Below are 12,071 nucleotides of genomic sequence, written 5' to 3'. Positions count from 1 at the left end.
CTACGAGACCCTCCAGCTAGGATTCCAATCACATCATGAAATTCAGAGATGACTCCAACAAGAGGGAAATGATTTTAAAAACAATCAGGTTTTGGGTGTAGATTTTGAAATGGAACACTGTCCTCTTTTGGTGTTAGAGTGACGGGGTAATAATGGTCAAGGTAAATGGAATCTGAGACAGGCTTTTATTTCGACAGCTTAACTGGGGCCCAGGGCCTCTCTCACTATGGGGAAGGCTGGGAGTAGGAAGGGTCATCCTAGGAATTTCAATCCAAACACTCCAGAAGAAAAGAGACCTCAGAGTAGTTCAAGGTGAAGGAGAAGGCAGCCCACTCTTCTCCACAGGCTCTGCTTTTGTCCTTCACGCACTTCACACTTGAGGGAGAAACTAATGACATTGACCTCGGGGGCCCCCCTTCCGCCCGGCGGGGTCCACAGCTGTGGCGGGCGGTCCCTGCGGGCCTCTGCCCGCTGCCGCGCGCTCCGGTAACGTGGCCCCGCCAGCAGCTGACTGAAAACAGTGGCAGGCGGGCACCAGGCGCGCGACCTCTGACACTGCGGGCCTTTTTTTCTCCTCTCCGCTAGCAGCCAATGGGCGGGCTCTCTCCACTGGCTGCCATGGCAACGAGAAGACTTGCTCCGCAGTGCCCAGAACAGATGTCACATGAGCCAAGATGAATGTGGTGGGGGCGGGGAGCGTGAGGTGGGAGTGGGGGACGCATTTGGAGTTAAACGGTCCCACCAGAGGGAGTCAGGCATATTTTGAAGTAAGTGCAAAGCGGTAACATCTATTTTCTTTTTCTCCCTGTCCTTTAAGTTCCAAACACACACGCGCACACATATGTCCTTTCATCTCCGCCACTGAGGTGCTTGCGGCTCTCTGGCTTTCACGGCCAACATGAAAGCTCTGACTTCTTGAAGCCTTAAATGAACATCGTCTCCATGGCAGACATGTAAGCGGGCATTCTGCAGCCGTTTACGAAGAGAGTGGGAAGCTCCGTGGAGGGCAAGTGGAGAAACTTAGAATCACACAGAGCTGAGACAAAATCCGCAGGGATTTTAAAGGCAGACAACAACCCTGCTTCACTGCGTTTATCCTTAACTGCCAGGGCTCCTCCCCCCCCCCCCCCCCCCAACCCCCACCCGGGGTAGTTTCTCCCATCAGACCACTCCAAAGGAGACAGGAGTGTCTTTTTTACACAGATTAAGCCAGGGCAAGGCCTATAAATCTACCTTCGTGAGCAACAAAGGCTCCTCTGTTAACTCTAAAATAGATCCTATCCTAGTGCTAAATACTGTTATTTAAAATGTTCCCATTGCTTTTCCTTTCTCTTCCGCTGAAATTAACAAGTAGAGCGTGTGCACGCAGGCGCAGACCATAAACCTATACATATATCAATTGGTAAGATAAGAGAGATATTAGCTCAGGCGGGGCTCTAGACACTGCAGACCTTTTCTCTTCCCTGCCTGCAGCCAATGGGTAGGAACCTAACCCTATCAGATCACATGGATCAGGGAGACAGGAGGGACAATGGACAGGTCCTGTCCTCACCTGATAGATGCAATGCACTCACTGACTGTGTCAAAGGATGGGCAAATGTCACTTGGAATTATTTTGCTCCTGCGCTTAACTCCTGCCACAGGCACAAGGAAAGAGCCTGCTTTGTGCAGGGTGCCACATGGAGTGCAGTCCACAGGGGGAGAGCCCACCTGTATTCAAGAGGGAGAAGAACATGGAAACTGACAGCGGGCCTGATGAAGAACGGAATATGGCAAGCACAGCAGGATTCGATCAGGGAGGAAAGAAGGCTCAGAGAAGTGTCCGAGTGTGGGGAGACAGGGGGCCGTATTCCAAGACAGACGCCTGACGTGTGCACCGCACCTTTAAAAATCTACAGCACCCTAAGGAGGAGCCATTATGATCCTATTCAACAAATCAGGACACCCAGGCTTATTGAGGTTAACACGCCAAGGTCACACCACAAGCATGGAGCCGGCTGCTGCTGCCCCCAGTCGTCCCCCCACCTCCACATGGGCCTTGCCCCATCAACCAACAGCTCACCAACCCAGTGCTGCATCGCTGCAAAGAAGGCCGCTGTGCGTGGGCACCATCTCCTGGTCGGCACCTACGTCCAGGAGACCATGGGTATCAAACACTCCCTGCGTTGTGCCCACGACATGTTAAAATATTAACACATAACTATTAACATTGAAAATGCTTATCTGGAGACATCCAAAGTCACCTTGGATACCACAGGGGGTACATATGTCGCACAAGGGGAGCCACTGCATCTTCCCATGCTGATCTTGAAAGATGAGGAGTGTGGTTCACGGAGAATCTGAATTCACTCGAATGTCACCCTACGTTGGTCAGCGTTATTTTGTGTGGACACAGGCTTTTTGATCGTTATTCTGGCCACTAAGTGGAATCCTAGGGTGCCTGCAGTGCACCTGGATGGAAAGCAGTGAATGTGAATCAAAGACTGGTGGCCCGGCAAAGTCCCAGGGTCTGCCTGGCTCTCAGCCACCGCAGGCAGAGCTCCGCCCCAGGGACGCGGCTACTTCCCTGCCACTGCAGCAACACACTGCAACCACCAGAGGGCAGTAACACAAACTAGATTTTTTTTCACTTGGACCCTAATCTGAACACATCCAGTTTAATAATATGTAAAGCCCATTATTACAAGCTTTTTCTCTCCCCACCCCCTATTAATGAACAAATACCCAGGGGTAATGCAGGTATTTCTAAATACAGTCAAGAAAGAGCAATTCGTACTCATACATGAGGAGTCTAACACACAGTAGTAAGTGGAAATGAAAATAATCACCCTGTGCAACTAAACCATTAAGGCCAAAGATTTATCTGTCTATATGGCTGCACACACAGAGATACAGATGCCTGCCTCTCAGAAATGGGCATTTTAAAAACATTCATTTCACACATTCTTGTTTAGGGTTCATAATAATACCTGTGATGATAACCCCAAAGCTACAAGAGGGGTGTAAGAGGAATTTCATCTTTATTCCCGGGCAGACAAAGGGGACTTTTCTCTTTGATTAAGGTAAGTGAATGAATTATTCAGGGCTTTTCCATGGACATTTAAAAATCATAACTCCATGCATGCTTTAAACAATAGCACAAGTTAAAAAAAAGAAGAAGAGGAAAAGCTGGCTAATCCCCAAAACCATAAAATATCAACTGACATTTACCCATGTCTACTCAGGGTGCTTCGATGCAAATATTCATAAGTGATTTCTGGTGTTGGTGAAAGCAGAATCTTTCAGTGCTGTTGCTGGTTTTCACATCGGAGCACAGAGAATGCAAGAGATCAAGAAGGGGTATGTCTAGAATGCAACCTATCCATTTCTTCATGAACAAAGAAACGGGAATCAGCCTGCCATCTTCTCTGTTCCTGACAGAAAGGAAGGTTCTCTGATTCTAAATTTCTGCAATGGTTTGAAATCTCAGGGCCCCTGGAAAAGCAGGATGAAGTCATTGCCAGTAGCCTTGTCTCTGGAGTCAGCCCATTAAAACCGTGATATGTGTAAAATGCTTGACAGATTACCAAGTACAGTGTGTGAGGAAAGCATGTGGAATTCAGAGTCAGGTGGCTCTCACTATATGTATTCCCTGGGTCATCTTGGAAATGTGAATGAAGCCCTTTAAGCTTCGGTTCCTTTCTAAGGCAGGTAGGAGGGCAGATCCTGAACCACCTCCCTGTGTGGGGTGAGGGTTACCACTCATATGATGTGGGACAAAGCACAAGAAACTGTTACAATTTATAAAAACTTTTGCTGTTCTCATCTTCCCACTTTATATGCAAGGAAGTAGAGCTGTAAGGGCTCACCCAAGGGCAGGGTCAGTAAGGGCAGAGCAGGACCCCAGCCAGGTGCCCTCACCCACCGTCTCCACCCTTTCCTGGCATCTCAGTAAGCTCTGCCTGCCACAACGTACTACAGACCGGGTGGCTTTAAAAAGGACAATTATTTATCCCAGTTCTGGAGGCAGGGAGGTGCCAGCAGGATAGGTTTCATTGTGAATATTATTTCGTCACTTAGAGATGACTACCATCTCACTATGTGCTCAGGTAACCTCTTCTTTGCGTGCTTGAGGGGAGAGAGAAAGAGAGGGAGAGGGTGCTCTCTGGCATCTCTTTTTACAAGGACACTAATCCCATCACGAGGGCCCCACCCTCATGACCTCATCTGACTCAAATCACCCAAAGACCCCAGCTCCTAATACATTGAGAGTTAGGGCTTCAATGTACACATTTTGGGAGGACTCAACTGTTCAGTCTGTAACAAGGAGTAAAGGTGGTTCCTTACTCTGCTACATCTTTTCAGTTAGGCCAACAAATATTTGCTGACAATCCGCTAGATTCGAAGAACAGAACCAGGTCTTGGGGGAAACAAGGATGAACCAGGAGCCCCCAAACAGCCCACTTAAAGTCAGGACAGTTCCCAGAGAATGGTCTACAAGTAAGAGCATTTGTGACACATGGGCTTCTGTGCTGTTGCATAGCACAGTTTATTGCAAGAAACTTCATGAGATCCTTCTTCCAATAGCTGTGTGTGAAACAACTATAATGTGAGTCTGGAAACTAATCAGTACATAATTAATAGCTGATAAGGTAATTAATGTATTAATTTACTGGGGAAGGTGGGGTAAGGTACAGAAGGAAAGACATTTTCAAATTTTCAGGCTATCGATGCTTATAAGGAAACACAAAGGATCTGTACCTTCTGGTAGGGAATTATCAGGTCCAGTTATATTATGATTATAGCATAACTGGATATTTATTGAGAATATTTAATTTCTCTCAGTTGAGTTGGCATAATTGGAGCTATTTTCTTGACTAGAAGACTGAAGGGGCTCAGCTTCATTGAATGAATATTGGGTGGGTACAACATGCTAGCTATATTATAGTATGTGCATGCGTGTGTGTGTGTGTGTGTATACATACATACATATATATATATATGTCCATAACAAGAAGTATTTTTACATATATAGAATTTTTAATGTATTTTTACATATATAGAAAATATTATTTAATTCTTATAACAAATCTATGAGGAAATTATGCTATTCAGACTCAGATAATTCTAAAATGAAGACAAGAAATAGAAGTCATGGATCCACAGGTAGTAAGTGATTAAGACAGCACTAGCACATCCTCGCCAACCATTCAAACATTATTTTGATTATACACACACATGTGCGCACACACACACACAAAATTTTCTCCTCCAAATCTAGCTCTCAGGATTTTTTTTCCCTGTTGTTATTTTTAGTATGCTACTTTATTTTGGTAAGTAGGATGGGGATGAAGCTGGATATTTTTTGAAGGTAGAGATGTTTGAAAGGGGATAAGCCGGTGCAAATTTGTATCTCTGTTCAAAATTAGACAAGGATCTCTAGAGAGAGGAGAGCAAGCCCCATCCTCCCTGGGGCACCAAGTGTGTTCTGTGTGTGGCCCTGGGGCTCAGAAGAAGCCAGATGGGTGCCCACTGGGTGAGCAGCCCAGGAAAAAAGAACTCCCAGTTTCAGCCTCCAAAAGCTACCACTGTCACATGAGTCATGACATGTGACAATTTCAGGATGGAATCCAGGCCTGAGGACTGTAGTAGGCTCAATACTGCTGCCGACCAAACGTCCATGCCCTAATTCCCAGAATGTGTAAATGTTACTTTATACGGCAAAGACTTCCCAGCTGTGATTAAATTAAGGATCTCGTGATGGGGAGATTATCCTGGCTTATTGAGTGGGCCCTACATGTGATCACATGTGTCCTTGTAAGAGAGAAGGAGGGGGAGATTGGACACACAGAAGTGGAGAAGGCCACTTGGCCACCTACTCAGAGACTGGGAGGATGCCAAGGAAAGTTGTCAGCCACTGATCAAATTAAATAATCAAAGTGAAAGTTAAAGACAATCAGTCATGTCTGACTCTGTAACCCCATGGACTATTCAGTTCATGGAATTCTCCAGGCCAGAATACTGGAGTGGGTAGCCTTTCCCTTCTCCAGAGGATCTTCCCAACCCAGAGATCAAACCCCAGTCTCTCACATTGCAGGCAGATTCTTTATCAGCTAAGCCACAAGGGAAGCCCAAGAATATTGGATGGGTAGCCTATCCCTTCTACAGTGGATCTTCCCAAGCCAGGAACTGGACTGGGGTCTCCTGCATTGCAGGCAGATTCTTTATCAACTGAGCTATCAGGGAAGTTGAAGCAATGCCAAAAAATACTTGTTGCTTTTTACCTTTCATTTTGGGTACTTTGCTTTAAAATGACACCATGTACAGTACAGTAGCAGATTGCTAGATAATTGAAATTAAAGATAAAACATGATACATACTTAGAGACTATAGCTATGCTGAAGATATGGATGGATGGATGGATAGGTGGGTGGGTGGATAAACAAACATGCTGGGAGACAGAGACATTAAGGCCCTGTTTCATATTTGACACATAGTGGGTAATTTGATATTCACCCAAAAAGGTTATCCAGAGGAAAGCTTGTGCTTATTGTTCATGAAGCTATGAGGCACTGGGAAGGAAGTAGGTCGTGTGGCCAGAACAGTCTTTTGATTTATTAATTCTTCAGCAAATTTCAGGAAACATAGTCTATTACTGATCAAAAGATCCGGCTCCTAAATGAGGAAAAGTTGGATTTTCAGAACATAAAAATCACATGGGAACAACCCCCCTCCCTGCCAGAAGCTATGATTCAGTTTGGAATACTAGAAAACATCATCACGGGCTCACTTGAGAGGGAAACTGTCTACATCTGGTGATCCAAAAACAAGAACACATATAATTATCTCCTCCAATGAACACCATAAGCAGATGATTCCACTATGAAATTCTGGCGAAAAAATATGAAAATGCTATTAATGAAAGACTATGAAGTCTTTGGCTTCCCTGGTGGCTCAGTGGTAAAGAATCCACCTGTAATGCGGGAGACCTGGGTTTGATCCCTGGGTGGGGAAGATCCCCTGGAGAAGGGAATGATAACCCACTCCAGTACTCTTGCCTGGGAAATCCCATGGACAGAGGAGCCTGGAGGGCTACAGTCCATGGGGTCACAAAAGTCTGATACAAATTACTGACTAAACCACCACCACCATGAAGACTTTGTCCAAAGGCAAGAAGATCCTACATTTTGTGCCAAGGCTGCAGCTCACCAAAGATATGAAGCAGCTGTCAAATTCTGTAAACAGAATCCTGCTCTTTCAAGGTCAAGGAACTCAGTGTGAAGTTGAGGTTTCACTCAGGTCCTCTCCTGTGAGATTCTCCAGCCTGCCCTAATCTGGATGGAAATAGCAAATGTCTTCAGCCTTTCTCCCTTTTCAAGGGTTGGTGGTGAGCCTGGTGTCTACAACCGAGCCAACTCTGCAGAAAACCATGGTTTAGATGGAAAAATCACTTCGGGTTTCTGGCTCATCAGCAGTTCTGCACATCTAATTAGCTCAACAATTGGTCCCTGTGATAAAGTCAGCTAGTTTTATGTTCAAATGGCTGCTCAGTGGTAAGCAGTACTGTCACTCTCAACTTTGCATGGCATAAAGAAGTTGCTGAAGAAGCTGGTTACTAGCGGGTCACTGGGGGCAAACTAGTGAAGACTATTAAATTAGTAACCTGAGTCAACAATGTTATAGTTAGTGCAGGGGTGTCCCACCAGGGTTCAAATAAGATGATCCCCCCCTCCCAGGTGCAGTGACAGGGCCACCAGAAATGCCAGCTCTTACAGGAGAAAACAGTACATATAAAATGACAGAAATCCATCTTCAGAACCTCCCCACTCTCGGAGGTAAACCCAAAAGTTTGTGATAAGATAGATTACGAGTCCTAGACCCTCATCCAGCATTGTTAAGAATAACTCTCCCAGATTAAAGACCCCTACTGCTTCAGGGATCTGTCCAAGGGTTACCCTGGAGAGGAAATGCTGGAAGCCAAGCCTCTGCTCCTTCACTGACCTGTGAGAAAGCAGCCTGTGACATCTGACTCTGTCTCCCTACTGAGTGGACCTAGTAAAGACCACATTGTTCTTCTTTAAGGTAAACATAAAAGTACAGATCAACTTCTATAGGGTGTAAAAGCTAATTACACCCGCCTCTCACTGGCACTGTGAATTACTGATTTTTCTATTTTCTTTTTCTGTGTGTATTAATCAATTATACCAATTAAATGGACAGTTGGAAAATGATACGAGCTTCAAAATTAGAAACAAGAGGCATGGGTGCATATAATTTTATATAAAGACACAGAGAGATATATTCATACCTATATCTAAACATATCCATTAGATCCATTATATCTATAGATCCATGATATGTATGTATGTTTATAGAGTCAGAGATATAGAAATGGTTCCATTTATATAAAATGCTTAAAACAGTAATTATCATGTAGTAAGTAGTCAGTACTGTTGTTATCAATATCATATATACACAGATATATCAACCATTAGTTCAGTTCAGTGGCTCATTTGTGTCCAACTCTTTGTGACCCCATGAACCACAGCATGGCCAGGCCTCCCTGTCCATCACCAACTCCCAGAGTTTACCCAAACTCATTTACATTGAGTCGGTGATGCCATCCAACCATCTCATCCTCTATCGTCCCCTTCTCCTACTGCCCTCAATCTTTCAGAGCATCAGGGTCTTTTCAAATGAGTCAGCACTTCACATCAAGTGGCCAAAGTATTGGAGTTTCAGCTCCAACATCAGTCCTTTCAATGAACACCCAGGACTGATCTTTAGGATGGACTGGTTGGATTTTCTTGCAGTCCAAGGGACTCTCAAGAGTCTTCTTCAACACCACAGTTCAAAAGCATCAATTCTTTGGTGCTCAGCTTTCTTTATAGTCCAATTCTCACATCCATACATGACTACTGGAAAAACCATAGCCCTGACTAGATGGATCTTTGTTGACAAAGTAATGTCTCTGCTTTTTAATATGCTGTCTAGGCTGGCCATAACTTTCCTTCCAAGGAGTAAGCGTCTTTTAATTTCATGGCTGCAATCACCATCTGCAGTGATTTTGGAGCCCCCCAAAATAAAATCAGCCACTGTTTCCACTGTTTCCCCATCTATTTCCCATGAAGTGATGGGACCAGATGCCATGATCTTAGTTTTCTGAATGTTGAGCTTTAAGCCAACTTTTTCACTGTCCTCTTTCACTTTCATCAAGAGGCTCTTTAGTTCCTCTTTGCTTTCTGCCATAAGGGTGATGTCATCTGCATATCTAATGTTATTGATATTTCTCCTGGTGATCTTGATTCCAGCTTGTGCTTCTTCCAGCCCAGTATTTCTCATGATGTACTCTGCTCTCTATATCTCTGCATATTACATAACTCAACAATTGTAGCAGGATGCCTGCTAAAGCCAGACTTGTTTGCTCTAACAGAGGAGCCAAAAAGTCACTAAATCATAGCAAATTATCCTGGAGACTGCAGTCAGCTGCCTGGCCTGGACCAGGCGGCGGCAGGTGAAGGACCCTTTGCATATCGTCACACCAGCCACCTCTCGTGCACCAGCTCAGATGCCCTTGGCCTCGCCTCTCTCTTCCCTGCAGCTCCCGGACACTGCAGGACAGACCACTGCTGTTGGGCAGAGGGTTGTATGGCGGCAGTGGTCTAGAGTCAAGACTCTCTGGAGTTTAGCCACTTTGCCAGGACAGAAGTACTGGACTTTCTACTCATCTGTCACTATAATTTAGAACCAGTTTTTATTTACATATAAAAATAAAAGAGGCATGACATTATTTGTTCTCTGAGCTGGTGATCAAGCAATTCTACGTGGTTACATGAACCACAGTGGATATCTCGATGTTGGGGCACAGAAGAGCCCAATTTTTATTTTTGAAATAGACCCTACTTTTAAAAGCCAAGGCTGTGATCCATGAAGGGGATATATGTATATGTAGGAATGTATTTAATTCCCATGTGCTTACGTACAGAATATTCAAAGAGCACTAGGTTAGAAAGACTGTCAAGATTATTCATTGATTAACATTGAACAAAATTGTTCAAGATTAACACTCCCCCAATCTACAGAAGTAATGGAGAAATTATTGAAATAAATAACACTTAATATCTACATTTTACTTCATATGTCTATCAGTTATCTAAGATCAATGTGGGTTCTACTCAAAGCTAAGGATAGAAACCATAGTGGGGTAGAAACCAGACTATTACATGTAAGTTAGCCTCTTTATCATCGTGTGGGAGGCACTAATCTTTTGACCTTAACATCTTCAAGGTGAACATGAGAAGATCAACTCATTGTGAGATAGTCTAGAGGGAAATTAATATTCTTCTGGAGTTTCTTAGTATCACTGTTTATACCTTAAGAGATTGTGAATCATTATATTAGGAAATCAATATTATGGCACTAATTATATGTTACTTTTAGTATTAACAACATAACCTTTATAATTAAATATAGTGAGATTAAACCAAATAGAATGAACTGTTAAGGTTTTGTTTGGGGTTGGTTCTCTGTTAAACCCGCCACCATGTCTCGTCTGCCCTAGGCACTTCTCTAACCCAGCTCTCAAGCGCTACAGTTCTGCAGGCCCTAAGCCTCCTCTCTCATCATGCATTACTTTTCTCAAGTGATGGTATCAGCAACCAAGGCTTCATCTACCAAACTGAAGTTGAAATCCCAACAGTAACATGGGCTACCATCTGTTGAGCGCTTTGCTACGCTCTGTGCTTCACAAACATCCACCCAGTTAACAGTCATAATTATGTGTCCCCCAAAAAGATACGCTGGAATCCCAACTACCAGGACCTCAGCATGTGACTTCCCCTGGAGACATTAACAGAGATGATGGAGCTAAATATGGTCATTAGCTAAGGCCCTGACCTAACGTGACTGGAGCTGTCATAAATGGTATTAATTTGGACCTGGAAACAGACGCACATAGAGCCGATGATGAGAAGACAGGGAGAAGACAGCCGGCTACAAGCCCAGGGGAGAGTCCCTGAGCAGATTCAGTCCTGCCAACACTGTGACTTTCAACTCCCTGTGATTCAGCAGAGCCGTGAGACCACGGATTTCTGCTGTTTAAGCATCCCATCTGCAGTGCTTTGTCATGGCAGCCCAAGCAGATTAATACAGAAAGAAGAAAAAGAGAGAGAGAGACTCAGAGAGAGAGAGAGACTCAGAGAGAGAGAGAAATTTGTTGTCAAGTTGTATATTCATCTGGATGATCTGACTTTAAGAGACATGCATAAGAGCACATGCTTGCCATTTCTGTCTCCATTCTACGGGGCAGAAGGCCTCTATTCCATGAGGCTGATAGAAACTTCCCAAAACATGCAAATGAAATGCAGGACCAGGTGCCAAGAACCAGACTCTTCCCCCACACGTGGCCTGGGAGGGAGATGGGACCTACCTTCTGGTAGTCCTCTTTGGACCTCAGGGCTGCCCCCATGTGCTCGGCGGAGGTCGGGTAGATGGCGGAGCGGTACTGAGAGCCGTGGTCGTTGCCTTGGCGCATGCCTGGGGAAGTGGAAAGCATAGGGTTACTGGGGTGGCCCGGGCCACGAGGCCAGTGTCAGACGTCCTTCAGGACTCACGTCCTGCTAAGTGCTCATTTCAATTTCATCCTGGCACAACTCTCCTTGAACAAGCAGGCAACATATCTGTTTTGCTTTGCCTGTTTTAATTATAACGTATCTTTGCATTTTAGGAAAATTTACCACGGGTCTCGCATCATAGTAGATGCTCTACAAACACACATTCTTCCATGCAGATACTGAAGTCATAACCATTTTTCGATTGTGAAGCACTGTGATAACACACTGTTTCTGTGGATTCTAATGAGACACTGTGTGGCAGGTGGTACCATCCCTTGCTTGGCAGATAAGGAAATGGAATAATATGCATAGAAGTGCCTGGCGTGGTGCCCTACACACAGGAGATGCCTAATAAATGACAAAGTGACTGATGTTCAATGGGTTTAAAGAGTTTGCCTAAGGTCACACACCCAGTCACAGGAAAACCTGGCATTTTCAAGTCAGCCCAGTGCACTTTCCACAGTCACAGCAGCTCAAGTG

General features: G+C 44.7%; 1 protein-coding gene and 1 long non-coding RNA gene across 8 annotated transcripts in view; one reads left to right on the top strand and one right to left on the bottom strand.

The window, feature by feature from the left end:
• MSRA (methionine sulfoxide reductase A) overlaps positions 1 to 12,071 on the bottom strand; it is a 357,066-nt gene that overhangs the window by 81,715 nt on the left and 263,280 nt on the right. For all 7 annotated transcript variants that reach the window (XM_070480654.1, XM_070480655.1, XM_070480653.1 and 4 more), the window contains one exon: positions 11,408 to 11,514. In XM_070480654.1, the coding sequence (XP_070336755.1) occupies positions 11,408 to 11,514 (107 nt within the window). The remainder of the gene's footprint in view (positions 1 to 11,407; positions 11,515 to 12,071) is intronic.
• LOC110139093 (uncharacterized) lies at positions 632 to 11,963 on the top strand. Its single transcript, XR_011492838.1, has 2 exons — positions 632 to 767; positions 10,541 to 11,963. It is a non-coding gene; the product is annotated as an uncharacterized lncRNA (long non-coding RNA).

Source organism: Odocoileus virginianus, chromosome 18 (genome assembly GCF_023699985.2).
Source record: "Odocoileus virginianus isolate 20LAN1187 ecotype Illinois chromosome 18, Ovbor_1.2, whole genome shotgun sequence".
NCBI classification, from domain to species: Eukaryota; Metazoa; Chordata; class Mammalia; order Artiodactyla; family Cervidae; genus Odocoileus; species Odocoileus virginianus.
This window is presented reverse-complemented; position numbering and strand designations above follow the sequence as displayed.